Source organism: Syngnathus scovelli, chromosome 12, assembly GCF_024217435.2.
Source record: "Syngnathus scovelli strain Florida chromosome 12, RoL_Ssco_1.2, whole genome shotgun sequence".
NCBI classification, from domain to species: Eukaryota; Metazoa; Chordata; class Actinopteri; order Syngnathiformes; family Syngnathidae; genus Syngnathus; species Syngnathus scovelli.
This window is the reverse complement of record NC_090858.1, coordinates 10,538,053-10,560,767: the sequence shown is the minus strand read 5'-3', so window position 1 is coordinate 10,560,767 and position 22,715 is coordinate 10,538,053. Positions and strand designations below refer to the sequence as shown.

At 37.6% G+C, this 22,715-nt stretch overlaps 1 protein-coding gene across 1 annotated transcript in view; it reads left to right on the top strand.

Moving 5' to 3' along the window:
* plpp4 (phospholipid phosphatase 4) overlaps positions 1-20,852 on the top strand; it is a 36,896-nt gene extending 16,044 nt beyond the window's left edge. The window contains exons 3-7 of the mRNA XM_049736348.2: positions 3,387-3,477; positions 6,084-6,147; positions 7,286-7,410; positions 15,233-15,403; positions 17,103-20,852. Coding sequence (XP_049592305.1) covers positions 3,387-3,477; positions 6,084-6,147; positions 7,286-7,410; positions 15,233-15,403; positions 17,103-17,311 — 660 coding nt within the window. The 3' untranslated portion in view covers positions 17,312-20,852. The remainder of the gene's footprint in view (positions 1-3,386; positions 3,478-6,083; positions 6,148-7,285; positions 7,411-15,232; positions 15,404-17,102) is intronic.
* The last annotated feature ends 1,863 nt before the right edge of the window (positions 20,853-22,715 follow it).

Sequence of the window (22,715 nt, the reverse complement as noted above, 5' to 3'; positions counted from 1 at the left end):
AGTTTGGAACTGTTGTGGGCATAAACAAGTGTTTTTATGCCAACAGAAGTTCAAAATACCTTCTTTGTGCCTTGTGTTCCACACAGCACCGGTTTGCATGGATCTGGGAAAATAACAGCCTGCATCTGCATATCTTCACACTGTGCCTCACACCAGGCTTGCACTGGGCACTAAAATAGAGACCCTGGTGTCACCTGTACACAGCACTTGTCAGTTCTTCGATTGCATAGTAGAAGTAAAAATAACAAAAAAAAACAAAGACACATTTCCATGCAATCACTTTGAATTTGGTCACCTTTGATGCTGTAAGTAATCAACTGACGCTCTACGATACTTTGGCATCCTTTAAAAGCTTTATAATCTCTAATGCACTTTGTGGTGGATGCTACCACATCAGCCATTCAGCAAAGATTTTTCACACTGGACAGAAATGTGATGCATTAATAAAGGTCCCAAACCTTTCTGTCCGACAATGTGCTGAAGAATGTGAAGTGCATGGAAACATCTTGCACTTCAGTGGGCATTCTCCTTGTCTGTTATTTATCCTTTTTTAAATTTGGCGCTTGTATTCTTGCACTCTTGTACGCTGCTGTGATGAGTAAATTTCCCCGCTGTGGGATGAATAAAGTTCTATCATCATCATCATCTGGATAGCAAAGCGCTTCCACATGAGATTTCCTTCCCAAGCGGCATGCTTAGTCTCCAAACGTTAATTCACCAGAAGGCTCTCTCAGGGATCTGTCTGTGGCAACCTCTAGACTTTCACTCTTGCTATTATTAAAGCTTAAGCTGAGATGCCCCTTTAAAAGCTCAAGTTAATAGAAATCTAGTTGAGGTCAACCAGAAACATTCAACTTGCCAAAGCGTCAACAACATAGTGAGAGAACAGAAATCACACGAGAACATAACAGATAATTTTGCATCAAGGAAGACAAGAAGGCAACAATTACTAAGTAATTTACCAATCTAATCTCTAAATAAAACAAAGCAAGCATAATGGGAACAAAGCTAAATTGAGTGCACTAAGTTTGTTGCTGCATTTGTGATGTGTAAGATTTGTCTTTTTTTGTGCTTTTTTCCCGACATTCTAGTTTGTTTGTTAGGTGTGTTTTTGTCTACGTGTGTATGTTTGTGTGCATGTTTTCGTATGCGTGTGCATGTTCCTTGTGGGCGATGGGAGCAAAGGCTCACTCACAGTGCAATTCAAGCTAGGATCGATCAGCAGGTCAGCCTAAAAGTCATCAGTCATACACATCAGTCATCTCAAAATGTAAGAGGGCAAACTGCAATAGTCGGTGGTGTTGGGCACTGTCAATCATTTTACCCCCCCAACCAGTTGCAGGTTCAAGCATTACAGTGTGAACAAGGTGCTCGATAGCACAGAAACGGTTTCAGTGCAGCTAGATAATAAATAAATAAATACATAAATAAATAAATAAATAAACATTTCCTCTGTGGTCAATGTGTCGACTATGCACCAGTATGTGGTAGGTGGGTTTGACACCCTGAGACGCCCTTACTGCCTTTCCAGTAACCAAAATTTGACAGTTTTATTATATTCAGAAGTTTTTTTTCAACCATTACTTATTGACCGTTCACAGAAAAGTGTATTTGTTTTCAATTTAACATTGGTTCACTGCAAGACTATGAAATTACCAGACCAAGTCTGGCATCACCTGTAATGGAAGAATGAGACAATATTTGCAGGGCGTCGAGTTCACTCTCTTTTTATCAGGCAGAGAAACAGCCTGCCTGCGTGGTACTAATTATTATTTAAAGAATGATAAATAGGTCCATTATATTGTATTTTCCCTGTGCTCCGCAATGTCCTCCCCTCTTTGCATTTACACCTGTCTGACCAGTTTATCCTGCCATAAAGTGTGATCTCCTATCTGCTGCCTTCAAGATTATTTTCAAAATGATGACTGCGTATTTCGTAATAATAAAATCAATGTTACAATAGGATGGGCCTTCTTGTATTAGTAAATCTGAGTTGTTGTTGTTTTACATGGCTGTATTTGTCCACTACTTACGTGACAACAGCATATTGAAAGAGAACGATTACTTATGATTTTTTTTTCAAGTGGAAGTTATGGCTTTAACATTCCCCCGGTAAATAGTGCCTTCTGAAACGGAGGTGAGCACAGTTATGAAAATGCATATACATGCATTCATGGATGTTAGAAAAAAGATAAATTGTTACAATAAAATTGAGAAAGATAAAGAGCCTTATTTTCATTCCCAGAACAGGTCTGGCGTAAAGTGCAGTCTAATTGTGCTTGGGGGTTGAGTTTTCATTCTTTTGGTATTTTTGTAGACGGGCGCAGTTAGAAATTGATGCCTCATTTTAGGACGGAGCACACCTTACTTGGAGCAAAGTGGCTCCCGGAAGAATATTGGACTTGCTGGGGGATCATTATGGGTACCTTTCATAAGGAACTTGCGAATGATGTAAAATTGGCCACAGCAAAGTTACCACGTTAATAAGAATAACTCTGAGAAAGGACACAACAAAAACTTCTATTGTATGAGGAAGCTGAGTTACTCGGCAAGTTTTTCAACACTGTTATTATCCAAGAAATGTTTTTTTTTCTAGTCGAGGTTAAAGTTGCTGGGATTGTCATTTCCAAATCTGACACCTCGACAGCTGGCGAGACATGTTGGAGACCCAGTCGCTTGTCAGACCTGAAAACGCCTTTTGCACCCCCTTCGAAGAGACAAAGTAGCTCGGCACAGGGACATCTTGGCCTCCATGCTTAGGCTGTTGCCCCCCTAACTTGCAACAGATAAGTGGAAGAAGATGGATGGGTCTTTTTTTTTCTTGTAAAACTTCCTTCTCCCTTTGTCTTTCAATCATTTAACAAGACTTACTGCAGATAGATAAGAAAAAAATGACAAGATCCTTGACTTTTCTGTCAGCACTGTCGTTGTGTCCTTGATCAATTAACCTAACCAAAAGGACCTGATACATTAGTGTATCTCCTAAAAATGTATGTCTCTCTTTTCCTGCATGCCTGAATCCATCCCTGTCAAAGACAATCTATCCAAGACTACCTTACCATTCACATCAAGTCAGATGGGATAGATAGACCTCAGTATGACCCCACATATAATAAGTGAAATGAAAATAATAAAGTAAGAGGTGAAACTGCTGTAATGAAGCCATTAGTTGCCTGCAACTTTTTTTTTTTCCAGCTGGAGGAAAGCCCAAAATAATGCTGAAAGCTCAAAGTAATGGTCTGTTAAAACCCTCGTAACAATGAAACAGATTGTTTTTCTGACGTGTTGAAAATTAAGTAGGTCATTCCAAATGTAATTTCATATTGGCAATACGTGACCAATGCCATGATAATAACTGTACACTGTTCATCTTGATTTCTTTATAGGCAATCTCCTTTCTTACTCCTCTGGCGGTGATATTTGTGGTGAAGATAATTCAGAGGACAGACAAGACAGAAATCAAAGAAGCATGCTTAGGTAGGTGGAGCTAATTATTACAATTGATTTTTTTTGTGATATCAATGTAATGCTTTAAGAACATAATTTTCAAACAAGTCAAATTGAATTCTGTAGCTCCTAATCAAAAAAAAAAAATCTCAAAGGGGGGCCTGTGCAATTGTGTTTGGAGGCGCACACAGCAAGTTGATGACTGAAAAAAGTGGACTTGATTATCATTTCCTTCGCCTCCTCAACTACAACAAATCTAAAATCATTCCACCCTGTTATGTACAGCACTCTGTTGTCCAAAACTAATATAGCTAGGAGGGAATGTTTGAATTAAAATGTTTTTTGTTCATGGTACCAAACGTGAATAATGACCCCAAATGATCCGAGGGTGTTTGGCCAGCTATTATATAGTGCTATAAAAACAACTTCATTGATGCCAACATGAGCCTATGAAAAGTAGACTTGCACACTGCCTCATTGGGATACTGAGTACGTATGTACACACACATTACTATCCAAATGGCAATTTGCAAACTGGGCTCCATTTGAGACAATGCAGCAGGCAAGAGTCGATCCCCATATGGGAGATCTGCCATCTTCGCATTTGCAGTTTAAGGGCCCAATGGACACGTCATGCCCCATTTGTACAATTTTTCCAGATTAGCAAGTTGTTTAGAAATATTTAGACAGTGCTCCTCTTCACAGCATAAACAGATTTAATTTCATCACATTTCATTTTTATTTCATTCCTGGCAATGTAGGGTGAATTCGATTGGCTCACCAGTCACATAAATCTTCGCGGGATTGTACCCTGGCTAATGATTAAGACCCAAGGGATGCCTTGATAGCTAATTAGGTGGATGTCCAGTACTTGCAGTAAATATCAGCCAACAGCAGTCCTCCCATTACTCAATACCCAAGTTAAAAAGAAGCAGACATGTCTTCCCAGTGAGATTATTATGAAGTTGTTGCACCTACTGAATTGTTGCTATTCTTAGCACAATGAATGGGTTGTTCTGAGACAGTGTAATGGCCTTTTGTTGGTCAATCATAACTGATTATTTCATTTTTTTTTCCAAAGTAATTAGAGCAGGGGTGTCAAACTCATTTTTTTCGCGGGCCGCATTGTAGTCATAGTTTCTTTCGCAGGGCCATTATGACTGTCAACTCAAATAAATTCATGAGCAGCTCATATTATATACATTATAAGCTACAAAACAAACTAAAAAATAACTCATTTTCAAATCAGACTAGTAAAAACTGGCCAAATATAAAAAAAAAAAAAAAAGATATTTTTAAAAGTGAAGACAATTTGCAATTCTAGTAATGACACACGAATTTGATGCACAATTTGTCTTCGCGGGCCACGTAAAATGATGTGGCGGGCCGTATCTGGGCCTTGAGTTTGACACCTGTTAATTAGAGATACCCTCGCTACAGGTGGGTCAGCCTGTTATATATACTATGATTAAGTATTAATCATATTAAAAAAATCATACATTTCTTAACGTATTGAATACTGTATTGAACAACGTTAGGCCACATGGTCAATCATTCGCGTGTGCGCACAAAATGTCAGCAGCGTCGAAGGTCAGCGTACGAGACTCACAATAACAGTTCTTGCATGCTCAGAACGCAATTTTGTACTCGTAATTTCCTTTTAAGTGCTTGTAATTATAACACAAATAATTGCCATGAGAACTTATTTGACATCTTTTTTTTGTCTCAAGCTATCACTGGTAAAGGCAGTCATCGTGTTTATTTGATAAGTAATAAATAAATAAATAAATAAATAAATAAATAAATAAATAAAGACATGAATAAAAAAATAAATAAATAAATAAATAAATAAATAAATAAACACATGGATGAATAAATAAATAAATAACTCAATAAATAAATAAATAAATAAATAAATAAATAAATAAATGAATGAGGCTAGTATTGGTCTATTGGTACTCACCCGTCCCTTGTCGGTGGCAACCAGCCTTTTTCCTGGAGGCAGGCTGAACAAGACCGTTCCCTCAGAACAATTTACTGTAATTTCAGCAAGGCTTGAACAAGAGGTTGAAAAATGGTCTATAATGCTTCACACTTTTGACAGCATTTTTAAAGTCTTGTCAAGGACATGAACACCTGCCTTTAGGTTTTGAATTGAAAAGAAAGTCAATAACGCCTTTCTATATATATATATATATATATATATATATATATAAGATATATAGAAAAAGGGTAGCTACCATTAATCAAAACTCATGTCAAAGATATTGTAAATGTGCGCGGTCAACATTGAATGACTTCTAAACCTTCAGTGCTTCATTCATGCAGTGATATTGTTTGAATTCCAATTGATCATGTCTTTTTGGCAAGACGGCAGGGGGTGATTTAGAGGCTATCACATCTTATAAATTGTGAAGCGCTTCATCATGCTGTGGCCTCCAAGAAAAGCATCAAGTGTGTGTGTGGGAGGGGGGGGTTAGAATGTTTTGTATCTTAGAAATTGAAAACCTTTTTTAACTCCATTTGTCAGTGCAATATGTTTTACTCATACTTTAGCCAAGTGTTGTTGAAATAGTGTAGCAATCTATCTCAATAAGATGTATGTTTAACTATACTTCAAGTTTTCCCTCCTGCAGCAGTGTCACTGGCTCTCGCCCTGAATGGAGTTTTCACAAACACTATCAAGTTAATTGTTGGCAGGTAAGCAAAATGATATTATATATTTCAAAACAGGTTGTAAGAATGTCGTATGCTGTACAGCACAGGTGTCAAACTCAAGGCCCGGGGGCCACATATGGCCCGCCACATCATTTTATGTGGCCCGCGAAGACAAATTCTGCATCAAATTTGTGTGTCGTTACTAGAATTGCAAATTGTCTTCACTTTTAGTAATATCTTTTTTTTAATATTTGACCAGTTTTTACTCATCTGATTTGAAAACAACTTATTAGTCAGTTTGTTTTGTAGCTTTTACTGTTTATAATATGAGGTGCTCATACATTTATTTGGGTTGACAGTCATAATGGCCCTTCGAAAGAAGCTATGACTACAATGCGGCCCGCGAAAAAAATGACTTTGACACCCATGATGTACAGAATTTACAAACATTTTCAAACAGATGTGCTGTAAGACTACCAACACTAACAGAGCAGAATATTTGGAACAGCAATACAAATTGAGCATTTACAAGAAAATACATGACAAACAATTTGAATGATTTTTTTTTGTTTGTTTGTTTAATATTTGGGACATGATTCCAGATAACATGCACCCTTGAAAATAGCTAAAAACAAATCCCCAATTTATTAAAAATCAATCAATTGAATGCTTGTGATTGGTTTGGTTGGCTCCAGTTTACCCACAAACTTAATGAGGAAAAGCACCATAGATAGATAGATAGATAGATAGATAGATAGATAGATAGATAGATAGATAGATAGATAGATAGATAGATAGATAGATAGATAGATAGATAGATAGATAGATAGATAGATAGATAGATAGATAGATAGATAGATAGATAGATAGATAGATAGATAGATAGATAGATAGATAGATAGATAGATAGATAGATAGATAGATAGATAGATAGATAAAATCAAGAAACAATGCTCCTGCTTCAGCTGTAAGTCACAATATTAATTTGGAACCTTTCTCCTGAGGTACAAACAACAGTGGCAACGTTTGTAAAGTGTCGAGCTAGACACTCGGCAAATTTAGACTAACAGAGAATTGTGTCCTCAGTGTCATGAATACTCATAACAGAAGACTCAGTGCTCATTCACTCTCAGTTCAAATTAACATATAACCCAATTTGTTGGTTGTGTTTTACTCTCAGACCGAGGCCTGATTACTTCCAGCGGTGTTTCCCAGACGGCCAAGTGAACGCAAAGATGTTGTGTACCGGGGAGCCTCATTTGGTCTCGGAAGGTCGCAAGAGTTTTCCCAGCAGTCATTCCTCTTGTAAGTAGCAGACACATCTTTCCCATCTTATGAAACATAACAGAAGACAATACACCAGAATGTACTGTAGTATTCTAAAATATTTCCACAACTTTATGGCGTGCTCTAATGTCTCATGACAGCTTGTTTTGTAACATGGCCAACATATTTGGCCATAGTCTGCTGTGCATGTCCATTGTTACAAAATATCTTTTCATCCTCTTCCCAAGCTCTTATACTTCACAAGGGTGTTTAATAATTCAAGTGTTTTCCTGTTGTCCAGCTGATTAATGTAAAGAGGCTTGCAAGCGAGGAATCTTTGCTGCTGGCCACAGCAACCGCAATGTTATGCTGCATTTTGAGATCAATACAGATGGACTAATTACACCAAGGATTTCATTTAATATGTAGCATTGAGCCATGCCTAAAAAGTTCTTTACTCATTACTCACTTTATTCATGTTCTTGCTTTACTTAAAATTACACATGAATCCTTGAGAGAAGCCAAACTTTTACCAAGCAATTATTTCGAATGAATGCTTTAGGGGAAAATATATGGGTGTCAGATGGAGCCTAAGTGAATATATCTGTAATAAACTATGTGCCTCCACATCTAATTAAGAAAATGCAAATCCAAGAGCATGCTGCAGTATGTTTTTGCATATGTGCAGAGAAACCCTTGTGAATGCATTTAAATCCCATAAAACAGCCTTTACTTCCTTACACCTTAATGAAAGACTATGATTGATAAACAAGAAGCAGCAAGGATGTAAATATTTCCAACATGGGCTCGAATATCCTGTGCATAGCTCAGTCTATAAGGACTTGACTGTGCAGACTTGGCTCGAGGGTGAAAGCACAGTTGGTTTCAATCTGCCAGTGTCTTTTTCTGCAGAGTTCTTCTAATCTTGATCTTGCCAGCTTTTCTGGTTTCCTCACATATGCTTGATTACAAACAGGTACATAATGGTCAAATAATTGGCTGCTCTACTGAACAATATGTGTTTTCACTGCAGAGTGAATTTGAGGGTATTTATAGCCATAAATCAACAGTGCAGGAAAAAGTGGGAGGCACATTAGTAACTGTTGTAAAGTTCCTCTGAAAAGTGATGGGATGATTGGCTGCTCTGATGTTTCAAGGTCAGGTGGACATGTATGGCTGCCAATAGGACTGTTTCACTTGTATACTTTATTGATAATGTAGCAGTAGGGGGAATTCTGAAATGCTTCGAAATATATTACCTGCTCCTCCTCAGCCAAATGTTTCAGAATTCATTGGAGGGTGCTTCACAGTGCCGTGGTCAATAACCCAAAGCATACGACTAACCCAACTTGCTTTTTAAAGGCAATGAAGTGGAATGCTATACAATCGCCAAGTCAGTTCCCAGACCTGAATCCACTGGATGAAAACCAAACCAAATGGAAAATATCTCAAGAAGAAGCGGGGACGGAAGATGGTGTCAGTAAAAGCCTGGCAGCGAGTCACCATGGATTAAATTCAGGGTTACTTGTAGTCCTATAAAAAGTGGGCAAAGGCACAAAGCTTGCGTGCAGAAAAATTCCAATTAAAAATGAGACTTGTTCACACCGCCCCTTTTAAAGTGCATAAGTCCACCTGGGTTCTTTTATTCTAACGGCTATTAAATCGGTCTGGGAGTCTCAAGGACAGTTTACAGTTTAATAGAAACAGGAGTAGATAGAAACAGTTGCAATGCCAGCGCTAGGGAGAATATCGGCAGTCACAAGTCTAGTAACCTCAGAACATTCTCTCTGGGTACCTCCTACTTATATATTACTATCTTTGTCAATCTGGCACTGTCAGCATAAAAGCAGAAAGTACAGAAGGTATAAATCATAAAACTATGTGTTGGTATGTAACATAAAACTATGTGTTGTGTGTGTGCCGATAAGAAAACAGGAGGTTCGTAGAATGTGATGTCCTTGGAATGGACAGAACAAAACATGAACTTTGAAGTGGTGTTGAATGCCAAAATGATAAGGGTGTCCATGTCCCAAAACTATTTGGACCTTACTGTACAGTATGTTCGTTGAAAACTAAAACTTATGAGTGTGAATGGTTGTCTTTCTGTAATGTGTCAGCATTTATCAATACCAAGTCTAGTCAATTCTGTTTCCAAGTGAAAAAGAAGAGAAACAGCGATTTGGGCCATTCAACTTTAAAACATTTTCTTCTTGTTTCTAGCTAATGAAGTCAAAATGAATGAAGTCAATTCTTTACAATCCAAGGATTATTTGAAAGGAATGTTTTTGTTCAAAAAAATGAATCAGCTTCTCAGAATATTGGCAGACGTGTTCCAAAAGAAGTGACATAGAATTTACAGGCACTATGTGCAGAATTAATCACAGCAACACTAATAACCTTGTGTTTTTGCAGAGTATGAATATGTGCAATTGAGAGAACTCTGAGATGAAATTATGAGAAGCATTCATATTATATCACATCTGGAGTAATGGGAGAATCAGATCTAGCCTGTGTCCATTCTCGTCATAACTAAAAATATTTCAAAGCTTTTTGTGGGACAAATTGGCGACCATCCAGATTAGTGATAAGTATCTTCAAACTGAAGTGAAATCTGGATTCAACCAAGTATCATTTCTGGCTGGTTTGATATCTAAGAGGGGTGTTGATGGGCCTTTGTAGATATGAACTACACCAACAAAAATCCCTTTTAAATGCACTTTATCTGTAAGATGCTTATCATATGTAGTATTGAAGATTTTCTGTGATTAGATTTCCCTTAATAATTTGGTCAAAGAAAGATAAGTACAGATGCCAATAAACACAGTCATAATAAAAAAGAAAGCTGCTCTCCCTATTCATAATCCCCTTAAAAACTGTTAAACATCCATCGTAGAAATTTGGTGCTTACAGCAGGATAGAACTGATGGAGGAGCAATAATAAAGAGTCAGTTAAAATAGCATCAGTGTCAAAGTGGACAGTTAATATGTGCTGCTGTGGACTGATTTTCGAGGATAAAAGAGAGTTTTGTACAAATTTTGCTGTGGTGGACAATTCTCACACCAGCATCTTCACTCTCATTTTGCTTTTTTGTCTGTTTCCAAAATGACTGCCAACCAATATAATTGTTATTGTTGCGGGAGTGAGAGGGGACATACTACACTTTTAAATCCACCAGCTGCTCTCAATGGCTACTTTTGCACTGACAGCAGTATTTTGTTACGTGTCTCATAAAAGCAATACTCAGCATATGGCACTGGCAAAGGATGGCAATTCAAACTCTAAATAATATCAAATGTGAACACCCTGAGGGCTATAAACTCCAAATAGGCCAACATTTGGACTACTATGAGCATTGCAGGCTTGAGTCAGGTTTGAAGTTAGTCTTGAAGAAAGCAATTGTGGGCAAGAAAGGATATTTTAAAAGGCAAAGGTAGCCTTCCTCCTCCATTTGTCACACCAGGTGGCTACAGTGAAGAACTCCTAGCAAAACATCTCCTGGAATGAAACTCAGAATTTCATTACGAACCTGCAAATGTATTCTCCTTGAAAAGTTGTTTCTTTTTTTGAAAGATGACATTCCTCATCGCGGGTGTCAACCTTAGGATCCATCCCACCACATCCTTTCTAAACGATTTCTCTATTTTGAGCATTTAAAGTCAAAACATTTACCCTTTCTAACGTTTCTAAACTCTGACACCACTTCCATCTACACAACAGTCAAAGTTGCAAAATGTCCCAGTCTTCTTCACATCTTTAAAGAAACAACTTTCTCTTTGATGATCAATGGTTTTGTCCCAATGGATTTACTATCTACCAAGGCTTCTCAGAGGCATGAAGCAAATTCACTTCGGTAATGTTCCCTTTCGATCTCTCTAAGTCTTTCCATGGCCATCTGCTGCTGCCTCTTTGTTTCTGGTTATACCTACAAAATTCCCTTGTTTAACCTCTCTGCTCAGAATGAATAAACAAATTATTCTTGGCAGCAGGGAAACCCCTCCACAAATGTAATATGCATTTTTAAATTCACCAGATTCTAACTCCAGCCTATTTCACTCTTCAAGGTTTCAGCCCTGTTTTCTACACTCCGCCAGCTTTCCGGAGCTTAACGACAAAGCCCTTGATCGGAATCTAATGAGTCCTCTGTGTGAACTGTTTAAACAGAAAAGAGGAAAAGCTTCAATTCAGGTCTTCAATATGGGTTTATATCAACATTGTTCGTTTCACAGTAAGATAAAGATGACATTCCTTTACGTTGATTATTGTTGGTTTTTTGGTCGTGGGCTTCTCATGACACATCAAGAAACAAAACAACCATAAATGTTTACAAAATAACAGAAGTTTTGTCAAGCGTGTTCTCCAAAATACAAGCAAATCTTCAATGGGCAGAAAGTAGATGCAGTAAATAAAAATAAATCTTATTGTTTAGTTTAAATCGGATAGCTATAAAATGTTGCTGCTGCCCTCTGATCAACCTTTAAATCATCTGAAAATGGTCCAATAGAAAATGTGATTCAGTCACTGATAGGCTGTGAATGGGTAAATCATGCTTAAGCGTTTTTGTCAAAAATATGAGCAAACACATTTATCTTTTGCGCTATAATTTGTATACGAGTCAGGGCTGCAAAAAAATGTATTTTGTAGGTTATTGAAAAATATCTCTTTGACGGATATTGGGTTTTTCAAACAAGTGAGTAAGGTTCCAATGATAAGGACAGAAACAGTTTCCGAACAACAATACCTAATGGGCATATTTACTGCACAAAAAAAGGAAAATGATAAGTGTTGTTTGGAAAAAATGTCATAGCTGCCGGGTAAACTCTTTTCCAGTCTTTTCTGTTTTGGCAGTTATTTTCCTGAACTATTCCAGGATGTGATTAATTATTTAAAATTCTAGATGCTCCATTCGGACCAGTCCTTTTATAGAGTACCTATTAACTAAAAATAAGGACAAAAGAGCTCATCTGCAGTATTTTTCCTTAGATTAGAACTCCGATCAGTCTCTGGAATACTTTACAGTCCTTCACATGACCCTGAACAAATCAATGTCGTGTTCTGAGTAAAATCATATTTAATATAGATAACTGAGGTACATTTTGTTTGTCAGTCAAGTAAGAAAATCATGATGCTGCAGAAATAGAATAATCAATCTGTGTGTGGGTGGCCAACGCATGCATGTCAAGTGTTTTGACCACTCAACTCGTATGCCGACAGGGCTTCCTCGGTTTCTTCCACCAGTCCACACTGACCTGAACAGTTCACAGTGTATCACAAAGTAAAAAGTTCATATTTTTCTGGAGGCATCTAGAGGTTTCTCTATTGCATCGTAGTTAATGGTGTCCTTTGGAGGGTCACGAGACCTGAAACCTGTGCTCTATTGAGTCTGGAAGAATTGGCATTGACGTTGAAATTATATTCTATGTGGCTTAAAGATGAATAGAGAACTGTGATCTAATAACTTCAAAATTGCTCATCATTTATTTTTGGTCTATCTAATAAAGTTCTGGCTTCAGGTAAATCATGGTGTTTGATTATAAAATGAATTAAATTGCTTGTACACACAGTTCATTAAAATGGATTGTATTTTTTTGGGCAAAGATGAATCATTTGCAAAAGCTCAAACTAATAAAAAGTCAAATGTAGGAGAAAAATGTGCATATTTATATCCATCCCTCCATTTACAATACTATTTGTCTTTTTGCGGCGAAAGGCAGACTATTGATTTTCCGTCATTCGTAATGCGGATAAAGACAAACATTCAGAATTGCATTTGGGCCATCACGGTCGACCATTCCAGAAAAAAAAATTATATATATATATATATATATATATATATATATATATATATATATATATATATATATATATATATATATATATATAATCCATTTTCTATACCGCTTGTCCCCACAGGGGTCGTGAGCATACATTGAAAATGGTAAATATGCAAATACACGGATTGTAATAGTATCACCATTTACCTTTAGATGACAGATATGTCTGTTTGCAAACAAAGTGAATGTTAATTTTACATTTTTTTTCCACAAACATTTGTAAACCTCCACTCAGAAAGCTACCCACCGACACTTAAACTTGGTCTTATACATATTGCCAAATATATCAATGTGAGTTGGCCTAATATTCATTGTGGATTTATGGAATGATCTGCAGGACAAAAATAGTACCTCAATAATATTAAAATTTCATGAATTGTTTTTTGTTAACAAAATGTGTTTTTTCACTTAATGTTGGTTTCTTGTGCAGCATTTTTTTTTTGCCATCGTTTCTTAAGAGCAGTTTGTACTGAAAAAATACAGTATGTGTTTTTTGTTGTTGTTTGATTCAACCACTGTTCTTGGGATAGAATAGTGGATCTTTCATGTGTGCATTAAAAATGTATTATCAAAAATAAAATCAGGTCCTTCTTTAAGTTTTCTATGCAAAATGCCCTTCAAGCAGGTTTATTTTGCCATGTTCAAAATTCTGCAGACGGTAGGCGTCAAAGGTCGTCTTGGTTATTTTTCATCTCTGCCTGTTCTCCTGCTGTGTTTTTTTCAGTTGAAGGAGCTTTTAGAATAGCAGGACTATCTGCAATTTGTAAAAACAAACATGTATCACCATTTCCATGTTTTTATCCACTTTGGGAAAATAATGTAGTTCCTCCATACAAACATAAAACCGAGAAAAGGTGATAATGAGGAATTGAAATTTACCTAGGTTGGGATCAAGAAGTTCACTTTATTACGTGTTCCATAATTTATGCTGCAAAACAGAGAAAGTGATGAATGGTAATTGTTTTTCACTTATTTCTCCTCTGCCAATTTGATGTTGACTTCTTTAAACGTCATCTTTATTTTGAATATTTTCAAGTAGTTGACACTTACACTGATTGGTTATAATAGAAAATTGTGTGCAAGTACCGTAATTTCCGGACTATAAGCCGCGGCTTTTTTCCAAAATTTTGAACCCTGCGGCTTATAGTCAGGTGCGGCTTATATAAGATTTTTTTTGTGATTTTTGTGATGACTTGATCACTTTTATACACTCGTAAAAAGGCTGTGGACCACTGTTGTGCGGTATCTTGAAGAAAAAAACAACAAAAATACTATTTTAAAACACTACTATGGCTGCTGCTTATTCTGGCTGTGTTGTTTGTGACTATTATGAGCTTTAGTAGGAATGCACACTAGGTTACCTGCGTCAAAGGGCTCTAAACCCTTTCTCTTACTCTGCCATTGTATTGAAGCCCAATCAATCAGCATTTAAATTCAATTCTTCTGAAATTTTGTTCACCAAAAACAAGTTGTAATGAATGTGAACTTTTAATGCATTTCATTCAGAAGGTTACTTTGAACCCTGAGGCTTAAATGGCGGCGCGGCATATTTATGGATTTTTACGGCTTTCTGTGTACTGTCTTTCTTTGTAAAAAAACTCATGTGCACGTGCGGCTTATAGTCCGGTGCGGCTTATGTAAGAAAAAAACTAAAACATCCCTGAATTTTAGCTGGTGCGGCTTATAGTCCGGTGCGGCTTATAGTCCAGAAATTACGGTAATCTCTTTGTTCTTCCCTGTGACATTCTTTTCTCATTCCAGTTCAGCTCTACTAAGGCTTTTTAAACTATCATCATGCTGTGTCTCGACAGATCTGTGGTGTTAGACGACACACTCCTGACCCACCTTTTTGCTATTCTCATTCATACAGTTGCAATTCTGTCTCTGTTTCGCCATTAATAAAACATTACGTCTCATACAGAAGAGGAAGGAAACTGATGGAAAATTCATGACTTTTACTATTTGTGTGACATTTTGGGACTGAGAGATTTGAACGTTGGCCACTTTATTTTTGTGTTCTCTTAATTAGTTGCATTCTCTGGGCTTGGATTCACTTCCTTCTACCTGGCGGGCAAGCTGCAGTGCTTTACGGATCAAGGTCGAGGTCGTAGCTGGCGCCTCTGTGCCATGGTGCTGCCCCTCTACAGCGCAATGATGATCGCTTTGTCCAGAACCTGTGACTACAAGCACCATTGGCAAGGTCAGAACACTGTGATGTGTATTTTTGGTTATGTTCAGACTACAGCCACTCCATCCAAAATAAATTTTGTCCTGGATTAATCAAGCTCAGGAAAGGTGATCATCTATTCCAACCTTGCAATTCATCCCCTAACTTTCTTTCTTTCTCTCGTTCTCTCTTTTTCTCTGTCTTTCTTTCTTTCCTTCTTTAGGATTTTTTAGTCAGCAAAAATTGAATGAAGTGCCATATTTTTACTTTCGAGTGTGCCACCCTAAAAGCCAAGCTTAACGCATTTCTAATCAATGTGTACATCACAAACAGCAATAATGCCTTTCTGTCAAGATGATGCATAGTATTACAGGAATTAAAATGACATGAGGAAGAACCAAAATCTTCCAGACAGTTTTGTCATATTTATATGACTCCATGCATTTTTAACACAGCAGCATAGATAATTGCTTCAGAGTATGAGTAGGAATTTGATTTAGCACCCTTTGAAAATTTAATGTGACCTGCCTAGAAAGATGGGAAGATGGGAAGATTACATTCCATATATATGGGAGAGATAATGATGACAATTAATAATAAATATACTTTGTGTTGACAGCATTGTCATGTGGTATTTATCAGTTTTATTGAGCTACAATCATCTTGTGTTGATGAAAAATTTGAAGTCCGAGATTAGGGTTTCGCTTGAAAATATGACACAATCTATCAATTTTAAGCCATTCAGAATTTTATTGGCGCCACAACATGACATCAACATCTTCATTCGTTACGCACCCCTAACCCATGGACCGGGCTGCATTCAGCATTCTAGTATTAAAGTTTTTTTACCCTTGGGGTTTACCATATTTCTCGCTCTTCTTTTGCACTGCAGAAGTGAGCCACATAAGTCATGGGGGAAATAAAGAAACGACCCCCCCCCCCACACACACACACACACACCCCAATAAAAGGCCACTCTGAGCCCCGTCATCATTTGTTTGTTCTCCCCAAATGTTGTCCCCTTCCCCTCCCAGCAGAGTGTCAGCAAATGCAGCAATAGCACAGCCCATTAAACAACCTAAGGGGGCTCTCAGTGTAAACACAAGCTGGGAAACACCATTAGCCTGGCATTCAGTGGCGTTCTTGATAAATACTAATAGTCCCATCATCCCTCAGCACTTGGTCTTCTGTGGCTTAGCTTTGCATCCCAATCACTGTCACTGTGAGGCCGTCATACTAATTGATTGCATGAGGTCTCAGACTGTTAAATGTATTTGACAGGAGTCAATGAAACATTCATAGAGTAGGCTCATGCATTATACAATTCCTGAATGGTGGAAATTTGCGTTATATTCCATTTCAGGCAGAAGGAGAAAGAAATATAGATTTTAATAAGACCTAAGAGCATACACAAATTGTATAGTGTGGAAGTTTCAGAATGTGTAGCCAGAGGCTGAGGGCTAAGGTCTTTTTATATCCCCCAAGCTTGTATGATAGGATTTGGATGGATAGTTACAATATGTTGCAGAAGCCTTTTCGTATCCACTTGAGACCAATGCAGATTATTTGCTTTGCATTTCAGTTAATATTCATTAACCTTTACAGAATATACACACTGAGGCAGTATAACATTGGGTTTTACGAAATTAATTGTTGGATTCGTAGCAGTTGTTAGGCTAAAATTAACGATGGCGACATACTTGTAAATATATGCCCTTCTGTGACTATACAGATGCCTTTGTTGGAGGAGTGATCGGGCTATTGTTTGCCTACATCTGCTACCGCCAACACTACCCCCCCTTTCTGCACACGGACTGTCACCTTGCCTACGCCAGCCTGGCTGCCATTGCACACACATCCTTGCATCCTCAGGAGGATCAGCGGCCCACTGACAATGCTACTAACCTCCCCCTGGAAGGCTTGACTGAAGCACCACTATGACTAGTGGCCACCTCTGAGACGACGCTCAACACGCCCAGCCAGCCAATGAACACACCTCCACATTCCCACTGACGAAATGGCTCTTGGGTACATTCCAGTGGACAGCAAGCCACTCCCCTCCATTCTTTTATTTTCACGTTTCCATGACAACTACTTTTTCGTGTCTTTTATACTGTTTTTGCTTAGCAGCTGTGAAAGTCTAGATCAGGGGTGTCAAACTCATTTTTTTTCGCAGGCCGCATTGCAGTTCTAGCTTCTTTCGGAGGGCCATTATGACTGTCAACCCAAATAAATGTCACATTATATACAGTAAAAGCTACAAAACAAACTGACAAATAACTCGTTTTCAAATCAGACTAGTAAAAACTGGTTAAATATATCAATGAGTTGTTCTCAGACAGCGTAGTGGCCTTTTGCTCGTCAATCACAACTGATTGCTTCAATTTATTTTCAAAGTAATTAGAGCAGGGGTGTCAAACTCATTTTTTCGCAGGCCGCATTGTAGTCAGAGTTTCTTTCGGAGGGCCATTATGACTGTTTGTAATAAATGTATGAGCACCTCATATTATGTACATTACAAGCTACAAAACAAACGGAAAAATAACTCGTTTTCAAATATTAAAAAATAAGATATTTTTAAAAGTGAAGACAATTTGCAATTCCAGTAATGACACACGAATTTGATGCACAATTTGTCTTCGCGGGTCACATAAAATGATGTGGCGGGCCGTATCTGGCCCCCGGGCCTTGAGTTTGACACCTGTGGTCTAGCTGTTGATGTAATAGGAAGTTAAAAAACTAAAGCATGACTATTGCAAGGCGGAAACAAAAAAAAAAAAAAGATGAGAAAAGCTAAGGGAGTGGTCTGGGTAAAGGCGTCGAAATGGCTTGTTTTCAATGTCATTTGAAAGTGCTTATTCGGAAATGTATACGCCAAGAAGCAGTCGAGGGCATCTTAGCTGTACTTTGTAACTACTTGAGGGTGTTTTACATCACTTCACTTTTTGAAAAGCAGTAGCTCTGACTTGGGTGTATGCTTTTATTGTGTCCATGGTGTTGGATGTAACACATAAATCCCAAAGCAAGTAGCATCCCTTAAACAACGTTTTCCCCTAAAGGGAGCGTGATAAAAAGCTCCTAGACACTTTAGCACACAGGTGTCAAACTCAGATATAAGTTTGCCACTACTGTTTCTTGACTTGGCAATGATAACGGGTGTAATGGTAATTATATTGAAAATCTGATTTTTGGGTTAGGGGAAATATTAGGTAAGGGACATAAATTATAAGTTCCTTGCACCCCGACTACACAACTACTTTGGAAGAAGCTGGACGTCTGGCGTCATGACTACTGTTATGATTTTGGCAGTACTGTTTGAATGGAATCAGTACTCATTTGAATGGAATCAGTACATCATGAAAAAAAATAAGAGCAAATGGACTGAGAACTACTTAGTACTGTTCTTAAAAGATGTGAAAAAATAAGTAATGTGCGAACCAAAGTTATTTTTGCCACTAGAGATCATAGATTCACATAATTTTACAGATAAGCAACTGTGATGGCAAGTTTGACAGCCCTGCTTAGGATCCCAACCAGCTGCATTCATTTCAATGAACCCAAATTTCTCTGACACCACAACCCACACATTTCTTTTTATTTGAATGTCAAAGATGAGATTGTACAAACCGCTGTAGTGAAAGAGTGCTTTAGAAGTGGAGTGGATTTTAATTTTAACACTCACCCTTGATGGTGTTTCGAAAATTTGAGGGAATGTGTTGTATGGATAGCTACTCTGAACTCTCACGCGACAATATTGATGAAGTCACCATAGCAACACAAGGATGAATGTCGAACCAAATCTAACTTTGAGGGCAGTCTAGTCAACATATGACTCAAATCTACTAATCTGGCATATTGTCATTGTTCATTTTTGTACTGTTGTTGGTTGGCCCCTTTCGGCTTTCCCCCGAAGGGGTCGCCACAGCGAAACACCATTTTTTGTCCAGATGATTCACATAAGAATGTTTTGTGCATATGGTTCCCTGACCGGGAATCGAACCCAGGCGGTGAAAGCCCCGCATCCTAACCACTGGACCATCAGGGACATTTCTGTACTATTGTCATATTTAAAAATTGCAATCTTGTGTCTCACCTTATTTGCTGACTTCTTCCCACATTCCCTCAACTCCCATTCAGCCGTGTCTCATCATCCAACTTTATTTAGGATTCTTCATTTAACACGTCCCCAGTGGTTACACTAGTCCACACATGGTTGCTCAATAATAACTGAAATCAGTGAGGCACGGGTGGGAATGGCAAGCTGGAAGTTGGTCTTAAAAAAGGCACAAGCTGCTCCAGCATTAATCCTCATTAAGTTGGGGTCACTGCAACTGCTGCTTAATGAGGGCATCTCCAATAAAGTGTACAAGGAGTAGCTGAGAATTGCAAATCAGCATATAGACTTGAAGCACATGAATAAATATACAATCATAAGATAATATATCCCAAAACAGCTTCCATGGTACCTCAATAGAACCCAGAGAATGTTAAAATGTTACTTAGGAAATCACCTTCTTCACCTTCTGTCTCTGGCATTCTTCCTTGGGTGCAATGGTTTCTTCAAAAAAAGAATAAATTAAAAAAAAGTAACCCCCCCCCTCCTTTTAAAAGCGTGCTATACAAACCCATTTTCCATACCCAGCTATTGAAACTGTGTTAGCGCCGTATCATTCAAATTTCTTTCAAACATCATTTCGCCTTTACCTCAAACACCTTTTCTAAACCTGTGTGTGTGTACATGTGTATGCATGCGTGTGAGTGGTTATTAAACCTCACACAAGTGCAATAGCAAAAGAGCCTTGAAGAGGAATTCATTTATCATGTCGGTAACAGGATGGTTTGAGCCTTGAGAATGTTGATTTGTAACTGTGAACTTTAAAATAAGTAATTAAATTGCTTGATTTGGTGGCATGATATTTGTACATTGGCGATTTATTTTCTCAAGTGTGTTTGCATTGTTTAAAAAGAAAACATAACTTCATGTTTTAATTTGGTATCATACACATGATTATAGAAAATTACAGAAACGTCCATTTTTAAAACAATGCATGACAAAACGCCACTAGTTTTGTACAGAGAGGGATAACTTCTGTTCTTGAAATGTAATACTTATATACGACTTGTTCCCTGACCACTTCACTACCCAGTGGACTCAAGGGAAAAAGGAAGGTAATTAAAGTTCAATGAGTTGTGTTATATTGAAAAAAATGTCTGAAGAATAAATGTGTGTAATGATTTAGGAGTTGTCGTTCATGGCATGCTAGTTGCGTTTGTAAGAAGATACAAGTGTACATTTATTTTTAAAGAAAGCGTGTCTTAACATGACAGCTCCCTGAACTACGTATATAGACAATAAAAAATTGCAGGATTTGTGTAACATGTCTGCAATGGTGATTTTAATTGTTTTTACTACTAGCAGGAGAAAACAGGATGTGATGTTTCAGTATGTTTATGTAATGACAATAAAGTCGTATTATATTTATATTATCCATCTATCTGTCAATTTTCTATGAGCTCTGTTAGATGAAGTTCAAGTGTGCAGGGCTGTCTCAGAAAATTAGAATATCATGATAAAGTTCTTTATTTTCTGTAATGGAATTAAAAAGACAAAAATGAAATCAATAAAAGGCTTGCAATAGTTCAGCTGATTTGTAATGAATCCAGACTGTATGACATTTTTGTTATTTTTAATTGCATTACAGAAAATAAAAAACTTTATCACAATATTCTAATTTTCTGAGATAGTCCTGTATAACTATTGTTTCAAATGCATCTCTCTCTTGAGAAAAGGTGGAATATTTGCTGGGGGATTTAAACCCTGGTCAAATAAATAGGAAGCATCGTCAGATTGTCCCAATTAGGTGGCTGAACCGCTTCAAGGTGAGTCCCTTGATGTGAAAGTTGCTGAACTATTATAATATCCTCCCAAAGGCAGCCAACTTGTTGAGGCAAATATTCAGCACAACCTCATTTTCTCAGCCATTACCCAAAGCTCAGGACCATGGTAGAGCTGTAGTCTAAATTTACTGCTAAATTAAGAGATCAGTTTCTCCTCTGTAGCTGTTATTGTACTGATACCTCTCACCCAGGCTTTCTTTTTGTCACTTGGACGACAATTCCATAATTAATCCCATTCACAGTGAGTGACTCGGGATAGTCCGGGGTTTTGTCCACAATAAATGGAAGAATGGATGAAGACGTAATCACCACAAATCAACATTGATTGATTCACAGGCATTGACTTTTGTCATTTTCAAACGGTTTCCATGTGGAATTTTATTTGTAAAGATCTTTCTCTCAAAGTGAATTTTTCAAGGTCTTTTTAATACTGGATCTGATCATTTCATCAGACAGGAGACATATCAATACACTGGTATTTTTTTATGTTAATCAAATGTGTTACACTAATTTCGATCACTGAAGGGAAATTCCGTTTTGACTCTTGTTCTTGTTCCATTAACCCGCAGAATTTTTTTGGGGAAAAAATTACATTATATGTTGTTTTTATTAATGTTATGCACTCCATAAAAAATTGGAGGACTTATACACCTGGGATAATGCATCATTCTCTTCCAGTCTGTTTTAGAACCATTACAGTGGAAGATTCTAATAATAAATTCCTTCCGGCCAGCATTGTTTTTAATTAATAAACCAAGACTCTTTGGAAAGAAAAATTAGCGACCATAATGGATCATAATTAAAATAGCAGTCAATAAATGTATTAGATTTCTGCAGACTTGTTGCTAATACTTTAGAGTTAGTTAGTTAAAATTAGAGTTTGAAAGTGGATTGCCGAGATGGATAAGCTGTCCTCTGAATATGTCAGAATACATTACTCACCTTGCAGCAAACATGAAATTGTGTTATTAGCGGCTTTCATTCAAGCCGGTCTCAGCGAAAAGGTGGATTGGACCATAGAGAAGCATCTTTCCAAGATAATGTATGGGTCCCCCCCTCCCCCATGCCTCATTCAGATGTGGGGATAGTCGCTCATCTGTGAGGAATTGGGCTTTGGAACCAGAGGGCATTGCTTTGACTCCCGCTGTGGGAAAAACAATGTCACAATGGCATCTAGTTGTTAGAGTGAAGCAATTCTACAACCGAGAGCTCTTCTTGTTCTGTGTGGTGTGGAACATCAAATATATAGCAGAGGTAACGTTGAATTTTCCCTTGAGGAATTAGACGAGGAGTATGATAATTTCATATTAAATATTACATGCTCGGTTATTAGATCATATCCAAAGTCCCATGTTCATTTTTTTTTCTTTCTGTGACTTTACTGTCCACTTACAGCACAGTCACACTAGCCCGAGAGCCATGCCGAATCAAATCTCTTTGTTGAAAT